This window comes from Falco cherrug, chromosome 17 (assembly GCF_023634085.1).
Source record: "Falco cherrug isolate bFalChe1 chromosome 17, bFalChe1.pri, whole genome shotgun sequence".
Taxonomy (NCBI): domain Eukaryota; kingdom Metazoa; phylum Chordata; class Aves; order Falconiformes; family Falconidae; genus Falco; species Falco cherrug.
The window spans coordinates 7,753,992-7,770,884 of NC_073713.1; the positions used below are offsets into that span (position 1 = coordinate 7,753,992).

The 16,893-nt window shown below is 52.0% G+C and overlaps 1 protein-coding gene across 1 annotated transcript; it reads right to left on the reverse strand.

The window, feature by feature from the left end:
• Positions 1–637: 637 nt before the first annotated feature.
• Positions 638–2,151, reverse strand: NNMT (nicotinamide N-methyltransferase). Its single transcript, XM_005437694.4, has 3 exons — positions 1,923–2,151; positions 1,291–1,498; positions 638–1,189 (listed from the first exon to the last, which is right to left on the reverse strand). The coding sequence occupies exons 1-3, from the start codon at positions 2,080–2,082 to the stop codon at positions 754–756; spliced, it is 804 nt and encodes a 267-aa protein (XP_005437751.1). The 5' UTR covers positions 2,083–2,151; the 3' UTR covers positions 638–753.
• Positions 2,152–16,893: the final 14,742 nt, after the last annotated feature.

Genomic DNA, 16,893 nt, shown 5'->3' on the forward strand with positions numbered 1-16,893 from the left:
TGCCAGAAAGCCGTGCTGCTTGCACAGGGCATGCCGGTGGCTCCGGGGGTGGTCACGCCAGGCACAGCTGGGGCTGGCAGTGTCATCAGCGTGGTCTCTTTCTTACTGTATGCCTCTGTCAAAAGTAGTAAGATTTGTGACAGGACTCTCATCAGTATATATCCTGTGAGAATATTGCTGGGGCTGCAGCATTCTGTCAAATGATTTTTACAGGTTTACCAAAAAGATCAGCAGGTACTTTTGGCTCTGCGAGTGCTTGGGGTTGTCTGGGTGCAAGGTGTGCTGCTCCCCTTGAGAGCATCCTGGGGTTTTTTCCCCAACTTTTCAGACAGGTCATGCAGGATTTGCCCAGCAACCAGTCTGGGTTCGGACAATCTCTCTGCATTTGCAGCCAAAGTCTTTTCCCCACAAGAATGGATTTTGGTCTTAACAAAGCACATTGCGGTTGGAAGAGGGAAGCTTCTTGGAAGCTCTGCTCCAGCCGGGGAGGGTGGCAGGGAAGGGAACTTGGGCGCAATTACTGTCTGTGGGCCGGGGTGAGCCAGTGGGGTTACCCCAAACCTGGTTGCTGGCGTGCAGATCGGGCTTTGAGTGCTGGTGCTGCCCGTGTCACACAAATCCCAGCCTGCAGACACCGTTAGAGCACTTTTGAGTTTATTTGCTTTCAGATAAAGGGGTAAAAGGCTGTGGGTTACATCGGCAGGCATTTTTGAAACCAGACACGCTGCTGTTTTCCTCCCCAGCACCCACACCCTATTCGGTATTTGAGGCACGCCTGCGTGCCACGAGGCTCAACGTGGCTTCGCAGTCTGTGCAGACATTGTCGGGCAGGTACGACTGGACCTCACAGAACCTCACATCAAAGCCAGCACCCTCCACAGCCTCCTCCACCATGTTTCTGTCCAGGTGGAGGCATGAGAAAACCTGCTTGTTGAAGGCGTAGTAGGTTTCCCGGAGGACAGTCACCATCACCAGGTGCCCGCCTGGCTTCACGAGGGCACCAATGTTTCTCACAGCACTGCGGAAAGTGGCCAGGTCCTTGCAGGCAGCCTCCAAGCAGAGGGTGGAGATGATGCAGTCGGCAGGAGGCAGGGGCACGGGGTCTGTGGGGTTGGCTTTGGTCACATCGCACTTCAGAACCTGCTTCACCTTCTTTCTCAGTTTCTCCTCTTTCTCAGCCCACTTCTCCCTAGCAAGGAAATATAGGAATAAATAGGTGAAGGCTCATTAGGTGGTTATTTAGCATCTGCGCCTGCGGCTTCATGCAGAGCGGTAGGAAGCCTGTCTCACCTGTCCCCTTCCAGCTCACAAACGTATTTCACCACTGGCCTCCAGTCGAAGGCTCCTGGTTCATTCTTCAGCCACTTTTCCAGCTCCTGGCGGTTCTGGTCCGTGTAGTCCAAGGCGATGATCTCCTGAAAGTGCTCACAAGCAGACAGAAGCTGGTAGATGGTGGGGCCGCAGCCGACATCTATCAGGGTATTGCCCTTCAGCCCATCTGGTGCAGAATGGGGGGAGAGACCAGTGAGGATGGAGACTGTGCCCCGGGACAGAGACACCCCAGAGCCCTGCCAGGCTGTGCTTCCCCTAACCAGAAAGGCGATCCCGAGCGCCATGGGCCCAGAGCACTGCCCGTGGGCAGGAGCAATGCCCGCTTCGGGGGCAGAGGCGCTGACACCATGCCCACCCTTGCCCAGGCTGGGTTTAACGGGGTTTCCAGAAACTGCAGAACAACTCCGACTGGCCGTACCCACCGTGCATAGATATACATGCGTGCGTATGTATGTGTAATTTAAAAAAAGGCGTGCATGCATGTATTTACATAGAGCGCGGCTGGCTCCGGGCTGGCACGCGCAGAGCAGCCGCAGCCGCGAGGCAGAGCTGCAAATGGCGCCGTGCGACGTGGCGAGGCGGCTGCTCACCCAGGGAGAACATCTTGCACAGGCTCCTCAGGTTTTGCATCAGAAACGTGTTCGGCCGTCCCTGGCTGTCGCTCAGGTTGTAAAATTCTTTCAGATACTCCCGAGAGTCGAAACTCTGCTGGTAAAACTCTGCGTCGGTGAAGACTGCTGGAGCGGCCATCCTACCGAGAGCCAGCGCTGCTGCCCGCGGCGCAGCCCCCGCTGTACTTTCACTTTCAGCCTCCTCCCTGCGTCCTCTGCTCCGGCTGGACACGCGCCTGCTCACAAGCAGGGCTTTCCCTCGCCCGCCCCTTCCACCGAGCTTTACTTTTTCCGCAATAACTTGCTATTGAAGTGCCCCCAGCGGCCCCTGAGCCGTACGATCCCCTGCAGGAACAGGCATAATTAATGGCAGTCCCCGGGATTACATTCCACGTCCCCGGCTTTACAGTAATTGGTGGCACTAAACCGGTACGGTGCGGGTTGGTGTTGCTGGCAGTCGCAGCCCGACAGCTCTGCAAACAGCACTAGTGCGTCCGACACTTCTTAACAGCGGATTGAAATCTTCTTGGCTTCTTAATAGCGGATTGAAATCGGCGTGTTTGGTAATACAACATGGCAAGGAAGTTTTAAGGCCATTAGATGCCCTGGCAGAGGACTGCCAGCACCTCTCCTGCCGGAAGGGGGGATGGCTGCCAGCCCACGCCTGCAAAAATTCCCATTCTATTTCAGTGATTTTGTTGGGTTTATTTTTTTTCAGGTTTTCCGTGGAAAACTGCAAGTTCACCTCCATGCCCTGAAAAGCAAAATATTCCCAGCCTCGGCGCCCGGGTTTTGTCTCCAGAGCCAGTCCCAGGCCCCGTGCCCCTGCCTGCAGCATGCCCGACGGGGTATCCCTGCCTGCACCGTGATCCTCCGGCAGCCCCTCGCCCGCAGTGCGGGGGGACAGGGAGCAGCGGGGGGCGTGGAGGGGCTGCGGTGGCAGCAGCCTCATTTGCCGTCCCCACCACGAAGAGGCAGCAGAGCCCCGCGCTTGGCGCATCCCCGCAGCATCTCATCCTCTTCTCACTCGCCCAGCAGCAGCCGAAATGATCAAACGGGCTTAGGCTCATTACCGACTCCGAATCTATATAATTGGCCTTTGCTTTTTTAAAGATCTGTCATTAGGAGTGACAGGCGCATCATCCTCAAACTAATAAGCGCTCGGTTAGATCCTGAGGTGACTTTGCTTAACAAACCCTGATCGCCCGCACCGCAGGCACAGCCAGACCTGCCTATGCAAAACCCACTGCTGAAGATATGAAGCATAAAAAAGGATGTCAGCTTGAAAGATGAACACGTTAAAGAGGTTTTCTTCCAACAGCAAGGCCAACAAAGAGTGGACACTGCTCTTTTGCTGCACTGGCCCCACAAGAGCTCCACCGGCCTCAGCAAGCAGATCTAGAGGCATCTTTGCTGTCAGACATCAGCCCTTGCAGCAGACCACGGGCACTGCCAGCCTGCGAGCCCTAAGATACATCCTATTAACGCCGGGGGGGTTGTTTCCACTGCCTGAAATCTCAGCACTGCAACAGGAACGGGAGGCAAAGGAGAGGTGAACCGGCTTCCCTGTTAAATCCTTGGAGCTCAGGGAAGCGTTTGAGGTGCTGCACATTGTACCAGGATGTGGCCATCCAGGCTTACACCCCATCATCACGTGCAGCAGGCTGCAAGGGGATGCTCTTAAGAAAAGGAGGATGCCTGCAGCAAAGCTGATACCAACAATTAGAGTCCAGCGATGCCTGCACCTGTGCCCCCAAGGAAAGTGCTGGAGCTGGGACTGAGCAGCAATGCCACCCTGCCAGCCCCGCACCTCGCTCTGGGGGGTCCCTGTTCTCACTCCTCATGGTATATTTACATTTTTTCAGAAGGTTGCTTGGCTCACTTGCTTTTCACTCCCAGGTCAGGAATCTGCCTGGGTCTGGGGGGCTGTCAGGAGGAGGAGGAGAGGGTTCTGCTTTCTGCAGGGGAACACAAGGAGTGAAAGGAGCGGTGGGCAGACATTCCCTGCTCCTCTCCACCCTCAGGAAGGACCAGGGAATCATCACAGTGCCCGATGAGAGATGCCAATAAAATCAGAGCGATCCCTGTGGCTCTACCGGGCTCAGCTCTGTGCTGAGCAGCACCAAGTTCACAGCAGGGCTCAGGGAGCAGCCTGAGCCTCAAAGCCAAGCCTAAATGCACGTGCCTTTGCCAGGCTCTGAATTTATTGGTTTTTAAGATACCAAGGTGAGGTACATAAAAGCAGTGCGGACCTGCAGCCGGATGCACTGTCGGGGCTTGGGCTCATTTCTGGTGTTGTTTGCCAGTGCAGCACTTACAATTCAGTTTGTAGAGCCTGGTTTTACTCATTGAATAACTTGACTTGGGGATAAAAGTATAAACCATCAGCGCCCAGAGTGCTGCAGGGTACCTGAGAGTGGGAGCGGTGGAACATCTTGGGGCTAGCAAGCCCCTGCTCAGCACACCTGGTTGCCAGCGCTGCCAGCCTGGTACTCCCCACTCCTGGAAATCGTATGCAGTGTCTCTGCGGCCCCCTGAGCTGGGAGTAGCCCCTTGAACAGCTCTGTCGCTCCAGCTCTCTGTCTCTATTGAAATCTCAGCTCCAGATGTCTGATTTCCATTTCCCCCCCATACTTTTAGTTCAATCAAAGTGTGTGATTAGGGCTCTGCGGGCTCCATTGTCATCTCTACCTAAGTGCTTCTCTGATTGATATAAACAGCATTTTGATATTTACGCTGTGGAACGTATTGCTCTGCTTACTTCCCTGGATAATGCACAAAATCTGCCATTACAGGGAGGAAAAATAACACACACACACACAAAAAAAAAAGATGTCCCTGCAGAAAACTGTCAGGAGGGGAGAAGCGGAACCCTCCTTGGTGGGACAGGACCATGCCCCATCGACCTAAGCAGGAACGGCTTGGCCTCATCTCATCACCTGGGCAGCAGCAGCTGGGGAAGTCATAAAGGGCAGCGAGGGGGTCACAGGGGTTTTGGCACCTGCAGCATCTCAAGGTGTTAGTGTTTGGGCTCTGTGTGGCATCTGCTGCTAGCACAACTTGTGCCGGTGTCCGAGAGCCAGATTGAAAGCAGCCAGCTAGTGCCTCGAATGCAGGCTCTGTGCCAGGCTCTGCCTGGGTTTGAGCCTTCACAGCCCCAGGGCTGGTCCTGGGCTCTGCAGCCAGCAGCACCAGAGGCCCCCGCCTGCTCCAGCCCACCCCTGGTACCGGTTGCACCCTCTGGCTGAGTCCTTGTCCCAGGGCAGAGGTAAGGCACCCGGTGCTGTCGTGGGGCACAGAGCTGAGCTGGGGTGCACAGGGAAGGGAGGTGTGCTTCAAGGCTGGGACTAAAAGCACCCTTTTATCTTGTTGTATGTGCTTTTTTATGCTGGACTGAGCTTTAGATGCTTCCTCCTTCATATTTGCAGGAATATGTGTAAAGAAAACACGTGAAAAGTAAATGTTTCTTGTCTCGGATACTTTTTGGAGAAAGGGGTAACTGTTCTTTTGCTGAAAACAGTGGTTATTTGGAGAAGGTGTAGACAATTGTGCTTTTAAAGGATAAAATGCACGTATTTTCTGCAATGCAACAGCTCCTCAGGGGCTTTTTGTAAACTCCACAGCTTTCTCTTGCAAGTATCCTTAGGTTTCTATGGGTGGAGGTTCCCCCTGGGGTGGATCTACGTGGTGGCAACATAGGGGTCCCTCATGGCTATCCGCTGGGATACTGGTGCTTTTGATGGAGTTGGTTGGAAGTGTGGCAGTTTGTTGTTTCGGTTGTTGCGGAGAACATTTTTTTTCCATGTTGTACTTGATCAAAAGCATTAGACTTCAAGCTTCTTGCTGGACTTGAAGGGATACCCCCCCACTGCCGTGCCTTTCCCCCCAGGGGCAGAAGCAAGAACAGATGCTTGGCCAATTTTCTCTCTTGCGCGTTCTTCGATATTATCTTAGTCAAACTATATGTAACTAACAAAGGGGCACGCTGCTGGGATCTTGTCCCAGGTGTCACCCTGCGGCTTTTGCTCCCAGAGAGGCTCCTGCCTATGGTGGGGAGCAGGAGCAGCCGGGGCTGGGCAGCACAGAGCTGGGAACAAAGGATGCCTCTTCCTCCGCGTGGTGCAGAGGATCCTGAACAAAAGGTTCACGTTCCCCTGCACTTTTTTTTTGTCGTGTCCCGTCCCCCCCCCTCCTTTCTTTTCTCCTGCACTTCAATGGAGATCTAAACAGTTTTCTGCCTTAAATTTCTTTGTACTGCAACAAGAAACTAGCAATTAGCTATTATAAAGCTGTTTTACAGTCTTGTGGAAACCCTTTCCATCCACTTTGTTTTAAATGGGTATATCTTTTATTCCTAGTTTTCGGGAGTGTAAAACTTTACAGCATTTGCTGCAAACCTTCATACTTTGCTTTGTGGTTTATTGCTCCCTCTGCAGATATATCTTACTCATAAATAAGGCTTTCATCCCTACAGTACTTGACTAGAAGCTGCAATGCCTCTGAGCAGTTTCGTTAACGGGACTTTGCCTAGAAAAACTCAGACCTCAGTCTTTCCTTTGCCTGATGGTGCAGAGCTCTGTAAAAGAGCAGTGGCAGCAGCAGGTTACTCAGCCAGGCTATCTATGTCCCAGCTGGCAAATCCCCATGGCTCTGGGAGATGGGGAAGGTGGCTGCAGAAAGCTTGGCACGAGCTGGGTCTCTGTGCTGGGGTCGCTCTGGGCACAGAGGTGGTGGAGCCTTGGAGCAAAGGGAAATGTGAATGTGCCTGCTGCAGCTGCGCCTGCAAACGCGCTGAGCTGGTGCGAGACTGCTCCCGCCACTTGTCCAGCACCTTGTGCGGTAAAGCAGCATCCATAGGCACATCTGAGGGGCAAAGGTACCCATGGCACTTGGTGTCAGTGCTCTGCCCTACGGCTCAAGAAACCTGCCTGTGCTGCAAACCTGTTCTCGTTGCATTGTCAGTGCCAGGGTGCTCGCCAGCCTTGGCACTTGTGCGCTCTCCCCCAGCACATTGAGCTGGGTGACAGGCATTTCTTTGGCTCCTCAGGAAGATGAGATGAGATGTCCAACTGCCCTTTTCCATGCTATTAAGTGGGATGCCCTAGCTCCCCTCACAGCACAGTAAGTCAGCAGGGCTCTGGGTGGCAGAGCGGCTGGGTTTGGTGGCAGCAGGAGCTGCAGAGAGCTCTGGAGTGCACTCAGGGCTTGTGTCCCTCGTGCTGGCAGCCGAGCAGTGTTTGTTGCCAGCAGTGCCATTAACCTCTGATTGTGGAGCCAGGAATGCAGCAGAAGAAAAAGCTGCTTCAGGGGGCTGATGCCTGCAAAGGGAGAAGCATTTGCAGAGAGATGTACTCTTAGGGCCATGTCCCTCGTGGGTGCAGAGTGGCTGCAGCAGTGGCTTCAGTCAGTGGAGCTGAGCTGTTGCTGTGCAGCTACTTGTACTTGGTGGGCTACTTCAGGTGGAGAGTTTTCTCTCTTTAATAGGGATTGTTTATAGGTTACTTTTTCAAAACCTCTTTATTTTCCCTTGATTAGCAATGAGTCTGACTGCTCTCGGCTCCTGCGGTATGGGGGACAAAGCGATAGAACCGATGAGGCTAAAGACAGGTTTAGGTGTGAGTGGACGCGCCGGTGTCTGATGACCACCCTGTAGCTTTTAACTCAGTGGGAACACTGAGAGGGGCTCTCTTTTAGCCTGCTGCCTCTTTATGTGAAACTCGTAAAGATGTGCTGTGCTTGACATCCCTGACTGTGGCTGATGTTGGCTCAGGTGTCCAAAAATCATGGCAGCCAGGTTAGGGGGCAGCAGGCTTGCCAGTGCCTTCGTTCTTGAGCAGGCAAACCAAAAGCCGTGGTGTGGAAATGGAGGCATGCTGGGGTTTTATGCATTGCTGTTTCTGTCTCCATCCCTGAGAAGGGGATGAGCCGCTTGACATCCAGGTGCTTGCAGTGGGTCCAAGGGGAGAGGCAGGGGGACTGGTCCCTGCTGCAGACCCAGACCAACACTATTTTTCCAGGACTGTCATGACACAAAGGATTCGGAAAGGTGTGGGATATTAATTGCAGCTTTCAGACCCCTGCATGCTACATGGTAATTTCATCACATTACGGCGATAGCAGTTTTAAAAATCACCCTCCTCCCATCCCCTTTTAACAAAATACATTTTGTTTTGCAAAAATGCATTTAGGGCCAATTTGTTTAGAGTCCAGAATGGCAGCAATTAAAGTAGTGTTGTGTATTTGGAATAAATGGAGTAACACTCATGTAAGCATGACCTCTGCTGAAAGAATGAAACTGGCTGGGGAGCAGCAGCGTGGGGTACCTTGCTGCAAGTCACCAAAAACAGGATACTTTATGTTGTGCCTCTGAGCATCCCCACAGCTGCATCATTAAAAGCTACTTTACCAGGGAAAAATGAGACCTATTTAAAAATACATCGGTTGCATGTGTCCCTCCCTGCCAGCCAGGCACGATGCTCCTCTTGGCTCCCCATGCGCGGCAGCAGCACCCCAGCATCCCCGGCTCTGGGAGGTACCAGGGTGGCCATGCGCTGGCAGGCGTTGCATTAGCGGATGGTTTATGGGACCATTTGCCAGTGCCAGTACCTGCCACCAAGCCTCCAAATGTCAGCGCTAGGTGTGGGGAGACAGGTGATGGGAACAGGTGGGCTGCGTGGATCTCTGGGGCCCCACTAATTCACAGGCAATAAATTAATGACGGGAATGGGGACAAAGTCCTATTCTGGGTACAGGTGATTGAGCAATTCCCTTCTGGCAGGTGGAGGGAAGGAGGGAGGGAGACCTGTCATTGTCAGACTGCCTTTGATTTCATTGTCTGAGCCAGCCTTAAAGGTATCCTGTGTTCGGCACTGACTTTGCTCTTGCTTAGGGTTTTGGAAGTGGTGGTGAGTCTCACTTAAAATGACGAGTGCCTCTGCTAATTACACAAGGCTGCTTATTTGCAACATGGGCTGTCTCTTACATCTTCCCCATAAAGGAGCCAAAGGTTTCCTTTGCTCCCAGAGAGATGGGAGATTGTCAGAGCTAATGACATCAGCCCTGTCAGTCAAAGGTGTAAACCCATTTGCACCTGCACAGACCTGGTCCCCAGCCTTCGTACCAGGTGTGGGGTGGGAGCTGGCTTGGTGGGGCAGGGGGAAACCCTGGCAGGGCGGGACGTCTTCCTCAGCCCCCTGCCACCCTCCACTTACATCCCACCTGCCTCCAGGAACACGAGTCAGTGCTGTGCAGGAGGGAGCTTATGGGCAAAAGGGATGCTTTGGTAAGGAGCAGTGCTGAAAATACTGAGAAAAGGGAAAAATATGGGAGTGGCACTTGATGAAGCCAGCTGCATAACAAACCACCCTTACCCGCAGACTCTGTGTCAGCATGGTTTCAATTTAGTCTGTGCTGTCTTTATAGGATTCCTGAGTTAGCCTTTGGAAAACCAGTATAGGATTTTTGATGCCCAGTGAAGATTTTCCCATAGCAGCTATCCTATAGGAATTGTATTCTCAACCTGTGACTTGCCTGGGAGGGGAAAGGTTAATGAACACCTACTGTGTTACTTTTATATTCATTAAACTTGCTTGAAAATTTCAGGGGTGGGTTTTTACTCCAGGCCATGTTGGGTCCTCCTGACATTTAAATTGCCCTTTCTCCAGGGACAGCGATGCTCATCTACAAGCAAAGTTTGGGGTCCCTGTGCTGCAGCAAGGCTGCAATTCAGAGTGTGAAAAGGAGAGCGGCTGTTTTATTAATCGCATGCCTGCCCATGATTATCACCAGCATTTACAGTGGGAGCAGCCAGCCCTGTGCTGAGGCAGTGTGCCGGGTCCCCAGCATGCCTCTGGAGCCCATCCGGATCGATGGCTTGATAACCTACAAATTAACAGGGAATAAGCATTGCACCTGCTTTAACTTTTGCATTGCACAAATGAGATTTTTGTGGGTTATTTACAGCTGCAGCTGGCCATTAGGGATATTGCTGAGTGAAGTTGCTGGGAGTAATATGTTATTGTGAACTGGGAGATGTGAACCTATAACTGGCTTGGAGGGAAGTGGGGCTGGCTGGGCTCGGCTGGTGGGAGGCAGAGAGCGTGGGGCTCTCTTCAGCTCTGCCTCTAGGAAGCACTCTGACCTCGGGAAACTGCTGTCATGCTCCCCAAAATGGAGAAAATAACTCAGAGTAACGCTTGTGGGTGTGCACAGCTTTGATAGTGTCTGCTGGTGTTGGAGACCCTTTGGCTTGGGACTGGGCAGAAAGCATGGTCGAGGGATGTACCCCAGTGTGGAAGAGCTTGGGTCTTGGCAGTTCACTTTCAGCTCGAGGGAGAAAATGCTGGGAAGGAACCATAGGGGCTGGACCTGCCTGGTCCCACAGCTGGAAGCCCCTTCCCCTGCAGGTGTCCCCTTCTGAAATGGGGGTGTGTGGGATGAGAGGAAAGCCAGCCTCAGTGACTGTAGTGCAGCACGCAGAGGGATCGGGGATGGGGGGAGAATTGTTAACAAGGCGTGCTGGGTGCTGCTGACGAACCTTCTCACCCTGCAAAAAATGAGGCTTCCTGGGAGTAGGCTGCTGCTACCCGGCCCAACAAGCCCGCGCAGATGGCGGGGAGATAAATGACGCCATCTCCGTACTGTAGTGGCTCGGCTGTAATTTCTGAAAGACATTTATTGGAGGCAGCCTTCCCTTTTTCAGGGACTGTGACTCCTCGGGCAGAGGGAATTGTGACGGGGAAGGTGGAAAGCGCAACCCCGCGTTACTGATGAGAGCGGTGCCCAAAACCCCATCCATTCCTCTCCTCCAATTTTCTCCTCTGACAATTTATAGGTTAGTTTGATGCTTGAATAGCTGTGTCTCTCTAGTAATATGTATTCTCTGTAAGTATTCCCCGCTGTGGCATATCCTAAGAGAACTCCATCAAATAATTATCTTCCCTTTTATTTATTCACAGTCTTTTCACTCGATCTGCATCACGATAAAATATTCCAATGGTTTCCTCTTAGCACCGAGCCTTCCCCAGATTGTAAAGTGTATTTATGTACAGTATTAAATCCGCCCTGTGTGGCTCTTTATCTCGGCACTTTCCCCATTTGATGCTGCTGTTGGGTGCTGGTCCCAGCCGCCTCCTGCCTTGACACCCTGCATCACCGGGGCACGCGCTGAGCCTGTGCCACTTGCCTGAAGCCTGGGGCAGGAGCAGTCTGCAGGGGGCTGAGGACAAGGCTGCAGGCTGGTATAGGGGGATAGAGAAGGGCAGCCCCACCGGGGAACCTTCTGGTCTCCTTCGTGCTTTGAGCGGGGATGTCACTGCCTTACAGAGCAGAGTTGCCCGCTGTCAGCAGCAGGACGTGACTGCAGAACGGCTCAGTGCAATCAGAGCAGGGAAGAAACCAATAACCTCTTTTTTTTTTTTTTTTCTTTTCTTCCCCCCCCCCCCCTCCCCCTGGAGGGTCTGAAAGAGCAGCACTGCTCTTCAAGAACTCATCTGGTCTCCCTGGGCAGCCAGCTCAGCAGACGACCTCTTGGGGAAGGCTGCACCTCTAGAAAGGGCTTGCCATGCAGAGGGCAGCTTCTTTTTTATATAGAAGGTGATTTCAGGGGACAATACATGGAGTCTGTGTGATGGTTTCCAATGCTGGTGAGCGTTTAAGAGCCATCCTTGGAGGATGTGTGGGCATGCTGCAGCACAACTGTCACCTGTGGCAGGGCACATACCTTCTGCATGGAACAGTGGGTCCATCTTTGCAACCGGGGCAACTGCAGATCTTGCATAATAGCATTTCCCAAACCATTATATCCTTACCTTCCTGTGGATTGTGGTGGGCTATGTGTCAGCCTAACAGGGAATATTCCGTGTTCCATGCATCCGTTTGCTGCTTTAAAAATCCACCATGCAAGAGGGTGGGAGTGGTGGCTGTGCCCACCCAGACTGTGTGGGCAGCATCTTGGTGAGTGCCGGTGCCCCTCTGCGGGCACAAGTCTTCTAAGGGTTTTCTGGGCTGAAAGAGTCACACATTAAAATTGAAAATCCATAGCAATGCCAGGGAATGTCACAGAAGAGCTCTTCCACCCTCCAGGGCTGAGGGAAGCAAAGCAAGTTTAACTTTATTTTTAAGTTTTCTCCCACTGTTCTTTCCAAGTATGTGAGCGCTTCGAAGCTGGGAGCCCGTGCGCTGCAAGGCAGAGGCAGCGTCTGCGCTCTCTGCCACGTCTGCTTGCTGTGATGCAAGGACAGCGGTTAATAAGTTAGTCATGGAGCAAAATAGCGGTGACCGTTCATAATCGCGGCTTTTATTCCCCACTTTGCCTATAGTCAGTGTAGCTGGTAGGCGGAGAGGCCAAGAAAAGGGGTTGCTCCCAGAAGAGGGAAATGCTGGGGGGAGGACCAGTCATGGTGAGGATGATGCCCATGACTCTTCCGCTTGCTCAGCTCTGGCACCTCTTTGACGTGGCTTCCCCTCAAATTGCGGAGAGGCGAGTTCCCTAGCAAGGGTTAACTGAGTGTATAAAATTGATTGCGATTTTAGTAATTCAGTATAATCACAGTCTACCAGCAGGTTGCTTTTCCAGCAGGAGGGTTTGGAATTATTTTCTGGAGTTTGCAATATAGAACTTAAATTAAGCCTCAGAAGTCAGAGGAGCTCTGCTGCATCTCTAATGTGGTGCTAAATTCTCAGCAGCACATTCTCTGTATTAAAGCCTTTGCTAGCAATTAGGTTCATTAACTATCACAATACCTTATTTATTACTCGGCATGCCATATGGTTTCCCAGCTAAAGAATGGCACCCATTCTAGCACAGACCATTTGGCATCATAAAAATGTTAACAAATAATGTTATGGCTCTCAAGGGCAAAAGGGTTCGCTGGGTTGCAGGTCTGAACGGCAGGAGAGAATATGAAAACATTTTTCTTCTATGGCAAAATAAAGAATTCCTCGAGACAGAAGTATTCAAAGAATATCACGCTCACATCACGCAAATGGGAGTTTTATACATGCCCATAATGGTTATGTCAATATTTGCAGCAGGCAGCGCTCTCACTCACCTCCTTTTCTTCCCCCCTTTTCTCCTCCCTCTGAGCATGGACCTCGTCGGGAGCACTGACAGAGAAGGACCCACCTCCACATACGTGTGCCGTGCTTTATACCTTGGGATTGTTTGGGGTTTGGAATTTTGTTTATGATGATGCTAGCTTTCTGGTGTGTGCAACTCCTGGGGCTGGGATTAATTATCAAGCATGTGTACATGGCATTGACTTCTACACCGCAGAGGGACCCGTAAGGGTTGAAATTGCACCAGCGGAAAGAGCAAATTGGGAACTTGATCATGGATTATAAAAAGTTAGGTGTTCTGACCCTGAAAAGAGCAAAATCTTAGCTGTACGCTTGTCTGGTGGTCTATGGAGGAGAGCACCACCTGCATGCAGCCCAGGCTGTGAGCATTACGCAGAGTACGCTTGCGCCTGGTTCCTGTTTCCAGCAGGATTAGGATTATGAGAGACGGGCAGCATTTCAGGTCACAGAGACTTGAATTGTCTCATCTTGGGCATCATGTGGCCAACATGCGAGGAAAACATACTTTTTCCATTTCTGGTCTGTGACTGGGTCCCCCTGGAATAAACATGTCCAAAAGGTGATTCTGGCAAAGTGCAACTTACATCAAAGTAGCAAGGAAAGCACAGATTAAAGCAGACTTTCTGATCCTCTGACAGTACCCCCTGACAGCCTCCAAATTTCCAGAAATCTGTCAAACAGCATGGTCTTGAGGCACAAGTAACGTCACTGAGTGTCCTGGATGATGCTCACTCTGTGCCGAAGCGAGGCAGTTTCCCTCCGAACCTTCTCCAAGCTGATTCCTGGTGCCAGCTCTCTGATTTTCAGGATTCACTGGCAGATGCAGGGTGCTGCTGCCCCTTGCTGAGAGCACGGCTGGTCTCAGGAGGGAGGTGGTGCATCCCACTCGGCCTGCTCCCCAGATCAGTGTCGCACTCTGCCCTCGGGTCCAGCCTTGCCCTGGCTCACCAAGTGGGAAGGGATGCCACAAGCACGTGAAGCCCAGCAGACTGGAGACGCATGTTGCATCATTTGCAGTTGCAGTCCTGGTCAGAAGCCTGAATGATATGAAAACCAATGAGAAAACAACTCTTTCAGTGTCTGCATGAGCTGAGATACAGTGGCTGCAGTCCTGTGAGTCTTTACACAGCTAACCACAGTGCATGGTGTCAGCTTCATAATTCCCCTGCCGATGGTTGTGTGGGTTGAGGACCGGGGGACACGGTGTTCTCCTGCCAAGAGCAGCCAGTGATGAGGCCGGAGCAGTTTGGTGCTTCAGGATGTAGGGCAGGATGCTCTCAGATAATTACCATGGCGATGACCACTTCAAAAAAAGCCTTCGATGTACAGAATAACTGCTCTTCCCGTGGGTGGCAGCAGAAGTCAGAGCACTCGCCCCAGCGATGGGCTCGGTCTGTACCACAGCTTTGCCGTGCAGCCAGTCTGGTGGTGCATGCTCCAGAGCTGCCCATGTCCTGCTGGAAACACTCCCTGGGGAGGGATGCGATGAGGAGAGGTAGTACTGCAAAACTCACAGGCTTTAAAGCCAGCGAGGATTATTTCTCATTACCTCAGCTGAACTCTTAAGAAACACCGGTGAAGTGTTTCACCTGCCAGTTAACACAGCACCACTTCATGTCTGAAATAAAGCCATTTCTTTGGGGAGCCTATGAGCTTTGTTTTTTATTGCAGCTGATGGTGTGCAGCACTGTAAGCAAAACCAGACCCTGGGAACAGAAGTGCTCAATCGGAGAATGAGTGTGTCCGAAGATCAGGCCCCAGAGCTGGGCGTGGTGAGCGCTTGAGACCTGCACTGCTACCCTTGAAGAAAATGCTTGAGGTCAGGCTTTTCTCACCTGGAAAAAACTGTATTTAAGCAAGCCCCTTCACTCAGCACCACTATATGGCATCCATCGATGAGCTGGCTGGGAGTTAAACCACCTTTTCTGTACCCTGTTACCAAAACCATGAGCCATTCCTGTGCCCCTGGCAGCTGAGCTGCCACTGGGGTTAAGCTCTGCCCCCCACCCCGGCAGTTGCTTCAACATTCCCCCCTTGCTGGCCTCAGTGCCCCTCTTCAGCGGCTGCACATTGCGCTTCCATCCAGCACCTTGGTCCCATTGCTGCTGTGTGATAGGCCCTGTGCATCACCCGTGGGCTGTTGGGAAGCATTTATAATGAGCGAGGTACCCATGGGGAGAAAGATGCCCAGCCTGTTTGCTGCGGGGGTATGGGTCCTGCAGCCTCTGGGGGGGCTAACAGCAGTGGAAGTGTTGCCTCCCTGAGGCGGGGGAAACGGTAGAAAATGAGCTGTTAGTGCTGAGGGAACCTCTCGGATGCTCAGAACTCGATGTGCTTTTAGGACTTTTCAGTATTTTTTTTTTCCTTATTCCAGTTCATCCTCCTTTGAGATAATTACTTTTTTCATGAGAGTTTCGTTTGGGGTTCAGATACCTTGAAGGGATATGTCCAAAATGTGCCCCTTCAAAAGCCTCTGGGGCTGGAATTCGCCCCACCACCCCACTCCCCCCCCCCCCAAAAAAAAAAATCCTTTTTGCTTTGTGAATCTGGGAGCGTGCTCCCTACCCGCCCGCCTGTCCATTTGCACAGCACCAAGGGCCCACAGCAATCTGGTGATGCTGCGTCCATTTCTGTAGGAAGATCGGTGACGCAAATGCTCCAACGTTGAGTGTGGAACGGCAAGCTTTTTTCAAATGGCAGCAAGAAATGGTGTTCTGGTCCATTTGTGGTGGGATTGGTCTCTCCCAGGCTAAGGATGAAGTATCTGCAGCAGCAGAAGTGGCGGAGGAGAGGGACATGCCGGTGAGAAACAGTGGGCTGGGCTTCAAAAGGGGCTTTGTGCCTTGAGAGGAGTTGGGGGCAGTTTGGGCAGCAGCCTCCCACCTGGTGAGAGCCATGTCAGCTGCCTGCGCAGCAAGCCTGCCTGCCTCCCCCTGCCTGCATCCCCAGCCGCTCACAGAAGCACATGCGAACCTCTGGCCCTGGGCAGATAGGTCTTATCCAGGCGCAGCTTTGCAGGAGTGTTTACTTTCATTCCTGGGAAGCCGATCGAGCCGTTCCAGTAGGGAATCTGGCATAGACAAAGGTGGACCGTGCCAAGCTCCTTCTGGCATGAACGTTGCGTGGTCCAAGGGCACAGGAGCTCCTTCATGCTGGCCTCCCCGTGATGACCCCATCGTGCAGCTGGGCTGCTGAGCCCACGTCCGTGGGATTTTCGGTGATGGACATCGTGTCTGAGCTGAAACACACAGATTTCTCCCGACCTTTGCCAGGGATTCATAACTATCTCCCCTGAAAAGGGCGTTTGCAAGCTGTCTTGCCACACGAATGTTATCTGAGGTTTCAGTCACTTAGGAATCTGTGACTAGATAAGATACCAGGGGTTTATTGTATCTTCTGGCAATTATTAAGAAAATAAAATCAGTTAATATCTAACCTTGAACCTAGACTGTAATGTTTGGCTTCTGACTTTATTCCAACTCTCTCATACATTCTGGAATTGTACAGTTTAGAGGGGTGATAGGAGTGATGAAAAAGATGAAAAGGAATTTAAACAGAGACCAAAATACCTTCATTATGCAGCTAGATCATCTTAGAAACACAATCTGTATGATGTGTGATTCAGCCACTAGATTATTTTTTTTCCTGGTGCAAGAAAGGGAAGAAGGAGGAGCGCCTGTTGGCAGAAGTTTCCCCAGCTGTGAAGGCATTTTGTGTGAATGCTTAATGCACAGACATGTGAAGGGAAGGCAAGGGATGGGGGGAAAAGTCTTCCACAAGTGTGGGCTTTTGTTTGCACTGTCAAAGACGGTAATGCCTTTTCTGTGCGTGCACACACAGAGCCACATATCTCTCTCTCTCCCTTTGGAAA

Excerpts from the sequence above, each read along its gene's own strand:
- NNMT (XM_005437694.4), bottom strand. The coding sequence starts at position 2,082 with ATGGCCGCTCCAGCAGTCTTCACCGACGCAGAGTTTTACCAGCAGAGT. Across the intron at positions 1,499-1,922 it reads GTGCAAGATGTTCTCCCTGG|ATGGGCTGAAGGGCAATACC; the intron begins GTGAGCAGCCGC and ends ATTCTGCACCAG. Across the intron at positions 1,190-1,290 it reads TGTGAGCTGGAAGGGGACAG|GGAGAAGTGGGCTGAGAAAG; the intron begins GTGAGACAGGCT and ends TTTCCTTGCTAG.